This window comes from Neurospora hispaniola (genome assembly GCF_033458365.1).
Source record: "Neurospora hispaniola strain FGSC 10403 chromosome Unknown B0T23scaffold_7, whole genome shotgun sequence".
Classification (NCBI taxonomy): domain Eukaryota; kingdom Fungi; phylum Ascomycota; class Sordariomycetes; order Sordariales; family Sordariaceae; genus Neurospora; species Neurospora hispaniola.
The window spans coordinates 1489537-1505742 of NW_026944412.1; the positions used below are offsets into that span (position 1 = coordinate 1489537).

Below are 16206 nucleotides of genomic sequence, written 5' to 3' on the forward strand. Positions count from 1 at the left end.
CTACCTACGTACTGTGTACCTGTTGACCCATTCGACGTTCACTCCGTCTCCCCACCAGTCAGGGCGGGATTTCTACAGTTCACTTGGCAGTTCCAGGTCCCTGGGCCTGTCGCTAAAACTCCTTGCTCCCTGCTTCTTGCTGGCATGGCGACCGCCGCCATACCATTCGTGCCATTGTTGTCGAGGTTGTGGTCTCGCGCCATCCCCAGTCTCCCGTCGCAAAAAAAACAGAGCCGCCAGCCTAGAACACCTCAGCCCTGTCAACAGATCATTCGCCTCATCCCCACGACAATCATCAAGACCGATTTCAAAAGGGCTACTATCTGTGCTTGTTGCATCTGCAAGACGGACCACCAAATATTTCGGCATAGCATGACGCGAAGCTGACGCGACCCTACGAGACACCGCATTTCAACTTCTATTTTGATATACAAGCTTCGGCCCGGCTCAGTCCTAACTGCGCGGCATCCACTCGCAGCAAAGCAGCATTATCTGTCATTCATAAGCCTTTACAGCCATGAGTGATCTGGACAGGTTAGTGCCCCGGTGCTCTTGCGATCGGGCATTCGAAACCACCCGCCGGCGACTATCGCTCGTGGTGTCTGACCTCTTTGGTGGATAGGGCGATCGCTCAGCTGCGAGCATGCCGGCCAATACCAGAATCAGACGTCCGCGAACTCTGTCACAAGGCCCGGGAAATCTTGATCGAAGAAGGAAACGTAGTTACAGTTAATGCGCCGGTAACGGTACGTCTCAAACTATCCGAACCGAAATACAGACATGTCGAATCTAACCAAACGGCAACAAGATATGTGGAGATATTCATGGCCAGTTTCACGATTTGATGGAACTGTTCCGCGTCGGCGGCGATCCTCCCGATACCAATTATCTGTTTATGGGTAAGGCTGTCCCTGGCCTGTCAATCGTGTCGTCAAGATCATGTTAAGCTTACTATTATATTGTCGGATATTGACAGGTGATTTCGTTGACCGTGGCTTCTACTCGCTCGAAACATTCTTACTTCTTCTCTGCCTTAAAGTTCGATACCCCGACCGCATGACCCTCATCAGAGGCAACCACGAATCACGACAGATCACAACCGTATACGGTTTCTACGATGAATGTTACAGGAAATATGGCAGCGCAAATGTTTGGCGCTACTGCTGCGACGTGTTCGACTATCTCGCCTTGGGCGCTATTGTTCTCGGGGCCTCCAATACCATCTCACCAAGCGCTGGCGAGTCCAGTATACCAACAACACCTGAAGGAGACGAGGTGGAAATCGAGGTGTGCAACGCACAGGGCGAAGTAATGAGCAGGTTTCCTCGGCCCAACAACGGTGCAGACAGCGATGTACAGAGCAGGACCAACGGGATACCACCACCGAGTAATACAGGCCCACCTGGTTCAGGAGCGTCGGGATTGAGCAGAGGAACAGTGGGCAACCCAGCCGGCGCCGTTCTATGTGTGCACGGCGGCCTTAGTCCGCTGATAGACAAGGTTGACAAAATCAGGCTGCTGGACCGAAAACAGGAGGTTCCACATGAGGGTGCTATGTGCGACCTCTTGTGGTCCGATCCGGACGAGATTGACGGTTGGGGGTTGTCACCTCGGGGTGCCGGCTTCCTCTTTGGTGCCGACATCGTCAAAGTGTTCAATCATCGCAATGACCTCAGCCTGATTGCCCGTGCCCATCAGCTGGTCATGGAAGGTTTTAAGGAAATGTTCGATGCCAGCATCGTTACCGTTTGGTCAGCACCAAATTACTGCTATCGCTGCGGAAACGTTGCTGCACTTCTTGAGCTATCGGAAGACGATTCGGGCTTGGGTGTGCTTGCCCGCAGTAATGGCGATGTCAATCGCAGTAATGGTGGTGCAGGATCTTCTGGAGGGCTCGGGGAGGGTGAGCTACAACCGATGAAGGGTCCAGCAAGGCGTTACCGGGTCTTCCAGGCGGCTCCTCAGGATTCAAGGGGAATGCCAGCCAAGAAGCCAGTGGCCGACTACTTCCTGTAAACCGGCTACCGGGCATTTTTTGGAATACGTTGTCCCATGTTCGGTCTACGAGGGACAAGTATGACTACATAACATGCGACATGTAGCTCAGTGTGCGTATTATTTTGGGACACTATACCCCAGCGTCATGGATTTTGGGTTGAAAGATCTTTGTCCAGGAAAACGCAGGAAATGGGCGTGCAATGTCTGGTCGGGAAAACATTGGCATGAAATTCGCTAAATGAATCTACTGGACATAGTATTTGAAACTGCCAGATGGATTCAGCATCCCCAAGATAGTAACTCTCCTGAATAGGTGTGACTCGAATTTCGAGCGATAGGCTGAGCCATCGTCACCTTCATTCCGTTATACCGGGTCTTATAGAAGCATATAAATTTTGAAATAGCGTCAAGATGAATGAATCACCCAGCTCCTATCAGTATATATGAAGTTCACAGCGAACGTAGATAGTCCAATACTCAGATATGTTGTCATTGAGTGTCCGGGGAGCGGTAAGGCGGAGATCTGGAGCAATCGGGCTACATGGAAGGTAAAATGGACTTATCGACGGTAGTTCCGATCCGGGATGATCGGCTTCGGACGCGCGCCGGCCCAGCTCCATCCGGTGCGGGTCTCAGGTCGCCGTGTCCGCTGTCTTGATCCCGAGTCATGAACCGACCGAAAAGCTCCGCACAGCCAGGAACTGAGGTCCGCCGAGGCCCACCTCGATTAAATAGACAGTTGAGGTTTCCACAGCAGCTTACCTTGTTGCTTCCGCTTACACCAAAACATGCGAAGAACATTATCAAGGGATGTTCACGATTCAAAGTCATGGAAGTTGGGCTCTTCCTTGTGAATGCACTAGTAGTCGCCCAATGGCCTGAAACGGTAAGAATAGTTTCCTTTATGATCCATCACAGACCTGATCCACATCAAAGTTAGCTTGATTCACGACTAGCCAGGCTCTAGAGCACCAACGCAAGACGGCCAGCGGAGGGTAACCGACGTTCAATATATTCCGAATATCGCATTACTACCACCAAGCGGTCGGCCTCAACCAAGCCAAGATGTCCTGTTATTCCATCAAGCCTTTGGAAGCCATGTACTGTATCACCAAACCGCCCGGGTGGAAGGGCGTATGCCCAAATTTACTTTTTCTCCTGTGTCGTCCCGTTCTCCTTTTGCGCCCGCTCATACTCGATAATCTGTCTGCTCCAGCTAGTGTAGGTAATATCGGTCGCGTCAGCTTGAGATCATCACCGCGGTTCGCGCTCGCAGAAAACGGTTACGCATGTACAACAATTTGAGCGGGGGTCTGTCTACCAGGACATACTATCTGCTGGGATAAAAGCGACCAGGCTCGGGCATCTTGTGACGGTACTCTTTCTCGGCGCTAAGCTTCCAGACTGCGGCAGTGATGAGGAAGACGACGCCACCGAGAACAGCCGTGTTCTTCTTCCAGTTGGCCGGCTGGGCGTACCAACCACCCGAAGGCGACCAGACGTGCTTGGGGTAGCTGGAGTGAAGGGCGAGGCAACGATTAGGACGGATCGATGACACAACACGGGCTGGGTTGGACAGAGTGCGCGGAGGGTTTGCGCATGTCGAGGACGATGAAACTCACGGAACTTGGGGACCGCCGCCCTATGGATAGGAAAGATAGATAGTTAGCAAGCACAAAACATAGTGGTGATGATGGCTATTCTAAGCAATCGGGTGGATACGCACCATTGTGATGAAGTTTTGGGATATGTGGTGAGGTAGGTTGGACGTTCAACGAGGATTGATTCTTTCCACCTCGCAGTTAAGCAAGACCGGTTTGTACTGTCAACTTTGCGATGCACTGCGAACGAAGGCACAATAGTGGTGATGCTTCAGCGGGAACAATTGGATAGAAGGACGAATGATTAATCCGCCTACAGGCCGACGAGGGGCTAAATCGCATCAACCATCCAGGCCTGAAAGTCACCATGTCACTCGTCCTAACCGGGGCCGAGGGCGCATGCGACAGACGGGCGGCGGGCGGCGGGCGGGCAGCTCCCGCTTGTCCACCACAGTGCACCGTATGCTAAACAGACAGCGCAGATAGTGGATTGGGGTCGAAGATGGATCTTGTGGAGACCCTCACTGGACCAACAACGAATCATGTCAGCCGGCTTTTATATCTCGGTCTTGGGGGAGTAACCCCTGCGCTTGAGCACTGATTCACGGCTCTGGGTGGTGGGCTTGTCTAGTGTACGGGTGGTGAGCGTTCAGATTGGAGAACTTTTTTTTTTTTACCCGTGTTCGACGGCCGGCCGAGTCTGAACGAGAGAACCCATCCGATCAACGCGCGACTCCGACCGGGATCCCGAGTAGCTTCCCACCCCGCGACCACCGGCTCACCACCTGCCCGTCCGATTTCCCTCACTCCATCCTTTCCTTGGCAGGGCCTCCAGACGGCGCACACTTACGGAACCTGGGCCCCAGCACGTCAACATCCGGTTGTCGAGCCGACCATCACCCATCAAATATATCGCCCATGAAGAGGATAGCAACGCCCAGCTTGACGAGCCGGCTGCTCGTCGCCGCTCGCTCCGGAGTGTCGCCCGCCACTGCCGCCATCCGATCCCGATCTGCAATCTCGGTGCGATCGCAATCGACAGCTGCCCTCGCTCAGCACGATGCATCTCACGACCTCAACAATGACCGGTTCCCCCCGCTTGAGCCCCTCCCCCCCGCGGCCGAGTCCCTACCGTCGCCCCTCCCCGAACGGGCCTTGACCTCGGCCAAACTGGCCGCCCTCCACGCCCGTTTGAACCTTTCTCCCAAGATCCCCCTACAGACATTGGCAAGGACACTGGTCGACGCCTCGGCCGACGAGAACCCGCAGTTCAACAACGCCAACCTCGCCTTCGTTGGCCAGACCCTCATCAACTACCATATTGCCGAATGGCTCCTCTGCAAATACCCCCGTCTACCCCAGGGAATTCTCTTCAGTGCCATGAAGGCTTATGCCGGACCGAAGCCCTTGCTCCAGATTGCGCGGTCATGGGGTGTTGATACCGCCGCGGTGCCCGGCGGCGAGGTGGATCCCGGTCTTCTGCAGTTCGATGCCCTTAAGCCCGGCGTCTCCATCACAAATTTCGGCTACAAGCGTACAGAGCTCGCCTACCTCGAGAAGTTCAAGTGGCGTCGCGGTATGGCCTCGCGTGTCGTTCTCGACGACGACTTTGGTGATGTCGTGCGCAGCGACCCCAAGGTTGCCGCCGATCTGGAGAAGGCGATGGAAGAGCAGGATCAGGACAAGACTCCCGACGAGGAGGAGGCCGAGATGGTCGCTAATGAGCAGGACCAGGACGTGAGCTACGACCGCTACGGCAACCCCGACACCCGGGCCGCTGCTGAGCGGGCCCACGCCTATTTTGTGCGCGCCGTCGTCGGTGCCATCTACGCCCACTGCGGCCGCGAGGCCGCCAAGGCCTTTGTCAAGGCGCACATCATGTCACGCACCCTCGACATCGCCAAGCTCTTCGAATTCAAGTACCCCACCCGCGAGCTCGCCGCGCTCTGCGCCCGTGAGGATTTCGAGGCCCCCGTGGCTCGCCTCCTCTCCGAGACGGGTCGCCAGTCGCGCACCCCCGTTTTTGTTGTCGGTATCTACAGCGGCAGCGACAAGCTCGGCGAGGGCGCCGCCTCCTCTCTCGACCACGCCCGCTTCAAGGCCGCCATGAACGCCCTGAAGGCTTGGTATCTCTACAGCCCTGGCGAGAACCCTCGGGTACCCAGTGATATGCTGGAGGAGGGTGCCAAGCCCTGGACGCCAGCATACATTGATATGGGTGAGGTTATCTCCCGCTAAGTGGGGAGGTTGAAACACGGAGCATGGCGGCGGACAGTACGGGAGGCAGTACAGACCATAGGAAGTGTATGAAATGAAAGGTAAAAGAGAGAAGCAGATGGCCTGCTTGAACTCTCAATTTTATTGGTTGTGCGGCCCATCAACTCGGGATAGGTTCCCCTTGTGGAAATCGACGCAAGAGGATCGAGAGGGAAACAAACAAGGAGTGGATTTTGTTGGTGTGGTCTAAAAGCTCAGCTTACCTTTCCACTCTTGTCCTGTTGAGAGCGGGCAATTTTCGTCCTGCGAAGGAAGGGGATATAAAATGGATGATCCTCTCTCATCCATTCCCTTTTCTTCCATTGTTCCTTGCTCTTTTTGCCGAAGTCGAGATGTTGTATACAGATTTGCGCGCAACGGACATACATGTACACACACGCACACCCCCGCCACATATACCAATACAAGGGGGTTGGGACGGAACGGGGGAATGAAGAAGGTCTGGTTGGTGGCTGCTTGGCTCTGCTTTCGACAAAGGAAACACAGCCCTCCACGGGGTGGCATCTGTGTCCTTCTTTCTCAGTGTATAATACCAAAAAAGTAGCCGGGGCCAGGGAGAAGGATGATCGTTTGTATGTGTAGCATCAAGAAGTCAAATTTTTACGAGGCATCAACGAAGTACATGACACGACAAATCCTTCCTCTACGTACTGACTGCTCTGGCATGAGGAGAAAGCTGTGTAAGAGAGAATATGGTACTACGTATTTTACACGCATTGTACGATTCCAAGATGTGTAAACCCTTATTTTGTATAATAAGCATCGTAAAGGAAGAAACGGGAATACGTAACCGGCAAGAGTAAAAGACCGGACGACGAGATCGAACCTGGAAGTTCCTCCCAAACTTGCGCGCCTTCCATTTATCCAAACTAGAGGTTGTTCATCTAGTATTTTGCCTCCTGATTTCTTAACATTGCTCTTGTTTATTTTTTACGTGAGAGGAAAAGGAAGTTGGTGAGAGGGGAGATGAAAAGTGAATTGCTCTTGCTGTATTTGCCTTCTCACTTTCTTACCTCCTCCTGAGAAATTGTCACGTTTCCAAAACACGCTCATCAGGACTTGCAATCTAATGTAGAAGGGCCAGTTAAGGGAACTTGAACAAGCTATAAAAATTTGGCATATTTTAAGGTACAGTGGTCTAAGATAATAGGGTGCGCCAAGGAGAACATGGAGTGCGCCTAGATTTTCTCCTACTTGCTTTTTTTTTTTTTTTTTTTTTTTTTTTTCAAAAAAAAGCACACACATTAAGTTGCTGTTACTCATCTCTTAATCTCTTCGGCATTGTCTATCCTCTTCATGCTCATTTTGGGGTATAACCATCCGTCATCTCATTCATCGTCATCCATCCCATCAGTCATAACCCATTCCTACCATCTCCATCACCAAAGAGTAACCCACGGAGAATCACTTGCCTCCCAAATCAACAAAAAGAAGAGACACAACGCGCTCGCTCAACTGAAGTGATCACCCTCACCCAACTTACCGTCGATCCCCAGCCTAACCTTCCTCCTCTGTCTCTCCTCTGCCATCCTCTTTTCCCTCTCCAGTCTACTATTCTTCTTGCGCTCATACACCGCCCTTACCGTTGCCCGAATCTTCTCTTTGCCCTCGTCATAGTTCGCCCTCGCGAGTGCGACAACCTGATCAACTTGTTCCGGCGTGTACACAAAGTTCCACGTGCTCATGTAATCGCTCGAGGCTGGATCAACAGAGCTAGACACCTTCTCGTTGGCCAGGAAGGGCATGTAGACGACCGCGATGCCGGCGTCCGGCTCCATGAGCTTCCACGACGAGGTATCGTCCACTGGCGGCGGCGGCGGCTCATCGGTGCGTCGCTCCTGGGTTGTGCCGACCCAGACGGTACAGTAGCCGAGCTCGTGGGCGGTTTGGTCGTATTTCTCTTGCTGGCTCATCAAGCTCTGGTCGCTGTCGCCTTCGGGCTTTACTTTGGGGTCGTTGGCGTGTCGGGTAGCTTGGTCGGCTTTGGCTTGGGCGAGTTTGTTATCGGCTTCGGCTTCTGTGGCTTCTTCAGCTTCCTTCAATTCCCTGGCGGTGGTGGAGGCCGATGCAGAGGCCTTGGGCCAGCCAGCACCTATTGGCCATCCCTTAATCCCCCTTTGCCTTGCGTAACCTTCGACCACGGAGAGCCAGTTATCCGTCTTGATGTCGGCAGAAGCATCGAATGCGACTATGATGTCGACATTGCGACCTGGCCGCAATAAGGGGTAGATAGGGAGGTTATTGGACATGCCAGAGTCCATAAGTTGGATGTAATCGGAGTCGTAAGCAAGCCGAGGAACCGTTGGCGGAAGCTTACCGTTCATTCCGTGGATGAAGTTCGGGATCGTCGCCGGATCGATTGGATGAACCTTGCTGAGATTCTCATTGTGACCCCAAATCAAGTTGTCTACAGCCTGGAAACCACCAAGGCTCTGGATCAAAGGGCGGATTTCGCGGTAGTAATGGCTCAGTGTTGCGCAGAACGCACTGCCCCATATGCCCAGGAGTACAGGCAACCGGATTTCGGGAAGGTAGAAGCCTTCTGTTGTAGGCAGGTTGACGCCATCTTGGAAACTTCTGCCCATGGCCCAGGTGGGGATACCGGCAGCGAACTCTTCGCAGAAAAGCTCAAAAGGCGTCATCTCAAACCACTGAAACCATGCTTCTTTCTTGGCCTCAGCTTTTGCCGCCTCTGAAGCATGAGACTGCTCGTTGCCGGCCTCGTCCAGCTCGGGGATTTCGTGGCGCACAGCCGTATAAATGGGCATGGGATTTTGTCCGTAGCGAATGTACTCTTGCTGGTGAGACAGCTTGAAGTCCTGTGCATTGATGCCAAGTTCTCCCTTGGGAACGAACAACCTAGCTGCCAGCAGCAGCCCGTAGGCGTCAACGAGCCCAAAATCAGCTTCCGGATCACCCTTCAGCTTTTCTACCACGGCGGTCAGCAGTAGCTTGTTCGTAGGCGCAGACAATAGAGCTGAGAAGGCAGTAGGCGGGTAGGCAATATGAATGCCGAGACGTGCTTTCAAGTGGTTAATAAGTCGCTGGAAATCGTTGCCTGAAAGGGAGGAGAAGTACAGAGATTGAAGCCAACAGGATCCACTGACGCCTGATGTATACGTAATACAATCGAAAAGGCCATCCTCGGCCGCCGCCATATATGACCCGGTTCCAGCGACGAGCGCCCTAAGGCCACCACCAGAGCCACATATGGCAATGGTGGGTACGTCTTCTGGGTTGACATCCTCCTCTTTTATGCCAAGGTAGTGAGCCAACGCAACGGCTGTTATCTTTTTCCTGCGCGCCAGGAAAGTTTTCTCTTCGTCACAGAGGTCCTCCGAAACGCGAACCTTGGCCGAGTACTGGATCTCAGGATTTATGGCAGGATCGCGGGCCTCCTCCCAGATTTCAGCGGCGAGAGAACCTGGGGCCATGTTGAGCTCCCGTTGGAGCTTTCTGATGTAGCCAGGAATGAGTTTGGACCATTCTGGAAGAACAAGATCGACCAGCTTGTTGGAAAGTTTGCCTGCCTCGGCCGAGGTCATGGCCGAGAAGCCCTCAAAGCCATCAACGAGTTTGGACCAGGTGCTATTATCGTCGATCTTGCCGTGAGATTCTAGCTCCTGAGCGAAGAGGTCTGTATCGCTCGATCGGTCTGTCTTCGCAGTCTTGTCGGTTGAGTCGAAAGTCTGAACAACATCAGCCGTTGGGTTGAGCGAGAAAACAAGCAAGGAGCCGAGGAGTACCGCCGAGAGGGATCGAGGGACCCGCGTCTTTGGTTTGGGCTTGTTATCGCCTGAAGCGAAGAAGCCATGTCGCGTCTGTTGGAAGGATAGCAGGGAGGGTTTCGTCCTTGCCGGTGCTCTCAAGAGGGCGCCACTTTGTGTGAGAGACCTTGCCAGGGGAGATCGGCGACCCGTTGATGAGATGGCGAAGGTCAATTGGCCCAGCCGCGCCATCTTCGCGGTTGCTGGTAGGTTGCAGTACCTCCGCTGGCAAGGCTAAAGGAAATGCTCAATATGCGATGCGGCGCGATGCGGCTTGAAATTAAGAGACACCAAAGTTAGGTTGGTGTTACGCGCAGTCTCAAAATACCTGTAGAGGGATGGGAGGTAGGCAGGAACCTGGGGTCCTTTTTTAAAGACAGGTCCCGACACGATACTTGTTTGGATACTGCTCTCGATTAAGGGCTATCATGTTGGCCGAAAAGCGCCCGGTCCGGTTGACGAGCGAACTTGGTCTATTTGACGAGCTTCCTAGTCCTTCCGTCCAAGTTTTATTGCCGGCAGCTTGTATGACTGTATCGATCGGTTACGGTAACTGATTCCACGAGGAGTCTGGAGTTGATTTGTGTATGCGATTCTGACATCATAGCTATGGAGCTTGGAAACCTGAGCTGGAGGGGCCCGAGGTCTGTTAGAAGGGTACCACCCAACAGCTTGTACTCTACCTAGCTACTACCTTCCGACGGTGCAAGCCCGATAAGCGACCCGTAGCATATCCGGATTCTTAGTGTCCAAGTGGAATGCTCCCGCCAGTCCCAACATCTTCAGTTACTTGCCTACCTTTCTACTCAATCGGCAGGCAAGAACTGGAGCCCCTGGCACATTTCTCCCGTGGTCACGTACCTTTTGCCTCTTTCAGTGGATATCCCGTCTACACTATTAATTAGCTCGGTGGTGTCGGGATACACTCCGGATGTTCCAACTTGCCAAGTTCCCGTCCTCTGAAATCAGCGCTGCAACTTTGTTCCAGCTAACATGGATTTTTCTTGACTGTATACCGGTATGTGGAAGTACATATGTGGTCGATCTTGAAAGTTGGTTACTTACATTAACACGAATATCCTGATCTCTGCCCACTATCCACCCGCTCTTCTTCCAACGAGCAGACGGGGAAGCATACATCGACCAACTATGCGCACCAATGAACCAATCATGTGACTTCTCGGGAACACCCGAAGTACAATACTTGTCGTCCGAACCTTCGAGGATTGCTTTAATCCTCCGCATGCAATCCTGGAACCAAACTGCCTCTACCTAGTGGGAAAGTAGAGGATACTATGTATACAGATGTGGTCGTGCCAGAGTGTTTTAGGAATCCCCGAAAGGCTTTGTGTTCGTCTTTGATTTCTGTAACCGAAGGGGGAAAAGATATAAGAAAACGAAGTGTCCAGTCCAGCCCTTCCGGATGTGGGGAAGTTGATCGGATTGTTTCTTTAAAAAGCCAGGCGGCTCCAGTCCCGTTCGCGTGTTTTGGAGGACGGGAACTGGAGGAGCTTCTATGTATGAATGGAACTGGGGTTTCCACACCCAGGGTGTCAGACCATCAGGGCCAGGCGCATCTTGCAACCACCTCCACATGGAAGCGGTATGCTCCAGGATGCACCGAAAATCGACGGATATGCGCCCAAATGTACCAAGCCACGCCATTGCCATGTTTCTCTAACCATGGGGCATCGAGTTGGTTCCGTGTCTTGCTTTTCTGATCTCATCCAGGGTCTCCGATGATCGACCACCGTGACGGCTTTGAAGAAGAAAAGTGATCCCTATCGACCGCACCGATCAAAATGTCCAGCGAGAACTCACGGGATTTACACCAAAGCACGGCGACAATATTTGGATGCAAGCGCCCGAGGACCATCCAGAGTGTAGAAGCCTGACGGTAGCCACCATGCCTGTCTCATCAACTGGCGGAAACAGGCGTATGATATAAAAACACATAATCCATGGTAGCTGGCCTCCAGCAAAGACAAGGAGATGAATGCTGTTTGCCCTGACTGAAACAGTCGCTCTTCTGGTTCCGAAGTCGGGTGTGGAATCTAGACGCGCTCAAACCTAGCCAGCCTACCCGTGCCTCGTAGCCACGCTCAGCAAGTTATGTCCGAATATCATGAGCAGTCATACCAGAGAGCCAGGCACCAAATAGAAGTGCGAAGCAAATCAAAATGTGCAAGTGCACGGGATTTGGTCTCCAACAAATGCACGTAATTTAATTTTCAGGAGCTCCCTGGCTCATAAATACTTAGCTCATCGTCACATCCGTGCTAGTACAGTGCAGACATGGCAAATTGAGCCGAGGCGGCACCTTTGTGGTTGCTACTCCTTTCTGCTTGCTTGTCAGATGTTTGCTCTTGTTGGTATTGCGTTCTACACTGGTAGCTTAGTGTAGGTCTCATATTGAGATGATGGATTAGATATTACTCACAGACAAAAGATGAAGTTCCGTTGCTCGATGCCAGCTACTCAAGGTTAGAATATTGTGTTGACACAAGCTTTGAGATTGGATTTCTCGAGCCCCAGAATTCACACTCATCTTTTTCCCCAAATGCTGGGCTGTAACCATGTCCTGACCAATCATATGTCCGATTGGGTCAACCCCTGCTTATTAGTTTCCCCTTAGCATGTCCTTTTAGGTTGCCCACCCGTCAGGCCAGTGGACACTTCCTAATCGAAGTCTAATGTGCCAGCCGGGCCACCAGCGAGCGAGGCCTTGCGACCTTGCGCCCGTGTGTTACTCGCGGTCCTGGCACATGGTGCGTCGGGCCTGCCATGGCTTGTCCGGCGTCCATCCGGGTTCCAGCACGACACCACCTAACACCACATTTGGCACGTCGAACCTGAACCCCTTTTGAACTGCTCCAAACGGGACGTCGATGCAGCCAGGCACAGGCAATCTAAACACCTACCCAATCTCCATACCCACCCCCCATCCCATCCACAATCATCCATCCATCTTCTTCGACTGAAGCCGCCCTGCCTGCTCGCTGCTGCTGCTGGTGCTTGCTGCTGCCACACTGACTGCCGTCGCTCCTCACACAAATTTTCCCATTCTTTTCTACCGGCAACAACTCAGCATTCTCCTCCCCGTTATCACGTCTCCGTCTTCATTTCGTACCTTACCTTTGGCACTCTTTTCATATTCATACGCGATCCAGCGTTACCTTTCAGTTTCACCGGCCAATTGCCTTAGAAATCCGCACCAGGCGGCGCCCATTAACAACTACCCAACCTTTGACAATACGCGAACCATAGAGGTATCTACCCTACCGGCTCGCCTTCCTTCCGGTAAGTTGATGCTGCTTGGTCGTGAACTCCGATACTCTCTCTGTACAGACGCTCGCTCCTGGTCCAGCCCAGGGAACGTATCTACGGCCTACCCGTCCGGCTCGACAGATACCGAATGACTCTGTTGCTACTGCCCCAACCTGCTGCGGTATCTCGTGCTCTTCGTCGTCACAAGCCCCCCTCATAGTTGCCGCTGGGCTGCGCCGATACGAGCAGCCACTCCAGCCAGCCCGTTTGCCTCCACCGCGATCCACGTTGGGGTTTTAGGTGGTGTCGGTGCTGGTAGTACCGGGCTCGCACTGCAGCGCACTTGACGAGTGGGCGGTAGCCGTCTGCACGGAGAAGGAGGAAGATACATGCCGGGTGCAACTCAGCTTCCATCTCAATGACTGACGCTATTCGTTTACCTTCCAGACTTCGCGCCTTCCTTACGATCCTCCGATTTTTTACCTTTTCCATCAACTCTTCACTTCTCGACTCGACCGAAACATCACCATCACGGTACCTTCTGCTATAATGGGTAAGCGCTTGCTTTCTGTCCTCTACTTAACCTGTCCGTTCGACCAAGCCGCAGGAAGCATCACCGGATCACCGACCTCCTCGTACCTTACTCTACGGTCCATGGGCTCAACAAAACCCGACTCAACGCCGCCCTTCGCCGACTTTTCATCTCCCTTGCCCCCACCAACATCACAGCTCGTTCTTCTGATACGATCATCACATTCGTTGTCCGCTTGCCATCTACCGTTTCTTGGGAACCGTCTTTTTTTGGAAGAGAACCATCTTACCACCCAAATACTTTGTTCAAACGACTCCGCTGCAATGCATTTCGCTACCATGATGCACAATGCCACCCGGGGCCGCGCCAAGAGTGTTCAGTTTGAGAAGAGCTTCGCCAGTCTCGCTGAAACCATCGATGGAAGCGCCTCGCGGGATGGTCCCGTATCCCACGTTTCCGTCCCCGGAACACGGACCAGCAGTTTGCCCCTTGGGGAGAACAACGAGATGATCAAGAAGGCTCTACGCCGATACAAGAGCTTGCTGGAAATCGAGGACCCGGCCCCGACGTTGCCAATGACCCAACAATTCTCATACGACGAGCTATATCCCAAGGCTACGGATCCGACTGTGTCCCAGGAGCCATTACCGAAGCGGCCTTTATCCTCTAGTAGTTGAGAGCTCCGCGCACTTCACTGGACATACATTACATACTTTTGGGCACAAGATGATGGATATCATGCTAACGTTGGCTCTATGACAGCTTCGAACGGTATTCCCACCTCTCCTCCTGTTAGGGCGGCTCCCGTACCTCAGTCATCGATTTCCCAGCCATTGCCATCTCAGACGAAACAACATCAAGATGCTTCTGGTTCTGACACCGTGGCCGCAGCTCTCCCTTCTACCTTGAGCGACAACCGAAACATTGTCCGAAGGAAGCTTACGGGATACGTTGGTTTCGCCAACCTTCCCAACCAATGGCACCGCAAGAGCGTCCGCAAGGGCTTCAACTTCAATGTCATGGTTGTTGGTATGTGATGCTTTCTGTGTCCATTGAAGGAGATTTACTAATTCTAGACATGCAGGTGAATCGGGACTCGGAAAGTCGACCCTCGTTAACACTCTCTTTAACACTTCGCTTTACCCTCCCAAGGAGCGCAAGGGACCTAGCCTCGACATTGTTCCCAAGACTGTCACTATTCAGTCTATCAGCGCGGACATTGAAGAGGCTGGTGTTCGCCTCCGTTTGACCGTCGTTGATACTCCTGGCTTCGGCGACTTTGTCAACAACGACGAGTCTTGGCGTCCTATTGTGGATAACATCGAACAGCGCTTCGATGCTTACTTGGATGCCGAAAACAAGGTGAACCGCATGAACATTGTGGACAACAGGATCCATGCCTGTGTTTTCTTCATCCAGCCCACCGGTCACTCGCTCAAGCCTCTTGATATCGAGGTCATGAAGCGTCTCCACACCAAGGTCAACTTGATTCCCGTCATCGCCAAGTCGGATACTCTCACCGATGACGAGATTGCTGCTTTCAAGGCTAGAGTATGTCTTCGAGCCCTACTTGTTCTGCGATCAATACTAACCGTTTATCATAGATTCTTGCGGATATTAAGTACCACAAGGTGCAAATCTTCGAGGGCCCTCGCTACGAACTCGACGACGAGGAGACCATCGCGGAGAACAACGAGATCATGTCCAAGGTCCCCTTCGCTGTTGTCGGTGCGACCAACGAGATCACAAACGCCGATGGCCGTAAGGTTCGCGGTCGCCGTTACCCTTGGGGTGTGATCGAGGTGGACAATGAGGAGCACTGCGACTTTGTGAAGCTCCGCCAGATGCTCATCCGTACTCACATGGAGGAGCTCAAGGAGCACACCAACAACGTCCTTTACGAGAACTACCGCACGGACAAGTTGATCGCTATGGGCGTCTCTCAAGATCCAAGCGTCTTCAAGGAGGTGAACCCAGCCGTCAAGCAGGAGGAAGAGCGCGCCCTCCACGAACAGAAGCTTGCGAAGATGGAAGCCGAAATGAAGATGGTCTTCCAGCAAAAGGTTGCTGAAAAGGAATCCAAGCTGAAGCAGAGCGAAGAGGAGCTGTATGCTCGTCATAGGGAGATGAAGGAGCAGCTGGAGCGCCAACGACTGGAGCTCGAGGAGAAGAAGTCCCGAATTGAAAGTGGGCGGCCAATTGAGAAGGAGCCGACAAAGAGGAAGGGATTTTCTCTCCGATAATTTTGCGGCCACAACTTCACCCGCCTCTCACGACTGTCTTACTGTCATGTTATCCCGCATACACCTCGGCCTGCCGCTTCATTCCTTCATTCTCTGTTTTCCATTTGTTCATCTTCTAATCATAACCTCCTAATCCTGCGGGAGGATCCCCTCGCAAGTCAACAGACTCTTTGCAGATCCCTTCATAACCGGATGGGTTTCTGTTAGAAATTTGTTGGCTGCCTTAAACGGTCAAATTTCCAAAAAGCCGGTGTGTTCCGTCGTTGGGACGGGGTGCGATCCGGTCGACTTTGTTCTTGAAAAGCTAATGCAGATGTAATTGGGCCGGAGGAGCTTTTTCGAGAATCTCTTACTTCACAATGGCAGCATGGTTCCAACAGATATATCCTCTTATCTGCTTTAGGGAGTTGAGTTCCGAAAATATGAGGGAGACGAAAGAGAGATAATTCGTTGGCTGTCCCCCATCAGATGTTTGCGGCGCAGCAGCAGTCCGGCCCTCAACTCCCTTTCGCGGCTCTGCT

At 52.8% G+C, this 16206-nt stretch overlaps 5 protein-coding genes across 5 annotated transcripts; 3 read left to right on the top strand and 2 right to left on the bottom strand.

Annotated features, from left to right (window-relative positions):
- Positions 1-59: 59 nt before the first annotated feature.
- Positions 60-2430, top strand: B0T23DRAFT_386616 (serine/threonine-protein phosphatase PP-X isozyme 2). The gene is made up of 4 exons (XM_062837631.1): positions 60-534; positions 623-746; positions 809-899; positions 977-2430. The coding sequence occupies exons 1-4, from the start codon at positions 518-520 to the stop codon at positions 2014-2016; spliced, it is 1272 nt and encodes a 423-aa protein (XP_062689898.1). The 5' UTR covers positions 60-517; the 3' UTR covers positions 2017-2430.
- An 898-nt stretch (positions 2431-3328) lies between these two features.
- Positions 3329-3511, bottom strand: B0T23DRAFT_322355 (uncharacterized protein; the record flags this gene model as incomplete). The annotated part of the gene is made up of 1 exon (XM_062835291.1): positions 3329-3511. A coding segment is annotated over one exon (183 nt), but the record flags the coding sequence as incomplete, so codon positions are not given.
- A 455-nt stretch (positions 3512-3966) lies between these two features.
- Positions 3967-5837, top strand: B0T23DRAFT_406999 (ribonuclease III; the record flags this gene model as incomplete). The annotated part of the gene is made up of 2 exons (XM_062839153.1): positions 3967-4052; positions 4355-5837. 2 exons carry the CDS (start codon positions 3967-3969, stop codon positions 5835-5837), a joined length of 1569 nt encoding a protein of 522 aa, XP_062689900.1.
- A 1237-nt stretch (positions 5838-7074) lies between these two features.
- Positions 7075-10244, bottom strand: B0T23DRAFT_386625 (acyl transferase/acyl hydrolase/lysophospholipase). Its single transcript, XM_062837632.1, has one exon. The coding sequence runs from the start codon at positions 9833-9835 to the stop codon at positions 7328-7330; it is 2508 nt and encodes an 835-aa protein (XP_062689901.1). The 5' UTR covers positions 9836-10244; the 3' UTR covers positions 7075-7327.
- A 3521-nt stretch (positions 10245-13765) lies between these two features.
- On the top strand, positions 13766-15685 carry B0T23DRAFT_322998 (Septin-domain-containing protein; the record flags this gene model as incomplete). The annotated part of the gene is made up of 4 exons (XM_062835329.1): positions 13766-14114; positions 14205-14471; positions 14527-14993; positions 15047-15685. 4 exons carry the CDS (start codon positions 13766-13768, stop codon positions 15683-15685), a joined length of 1722 nt encoding a protein of 573 aa, XP_062689902.1.
- Positions 15686-16206: the final 521 nt, after the last annotated feature.

Coding starts and splice junctions, on each gene's coding strand:
- B0T23DRAFT_386616 (XM_062837631.1), top strand. Junction 747..808: donor CAGTTAATGCGCCGGTAACG/GTACGTCTCAAA, acceptor AACGGCAACAAG/ATATGTGGAGATATTCATGG. Junction 900..976: donor TACCAATTATCTGTTTATGG/GTAAGGCTGTCC, acceptor GGATATTGACAG/GTGATTTCGTTGACCGTGGC.
- B0T23DRAFT_386625 (XM_062837632.1), bottom strand. CDS start 9,835: ATGGCGCGGCTGGGCCAATTGACCTTCGCCATCTCATCAACGGGTCGC.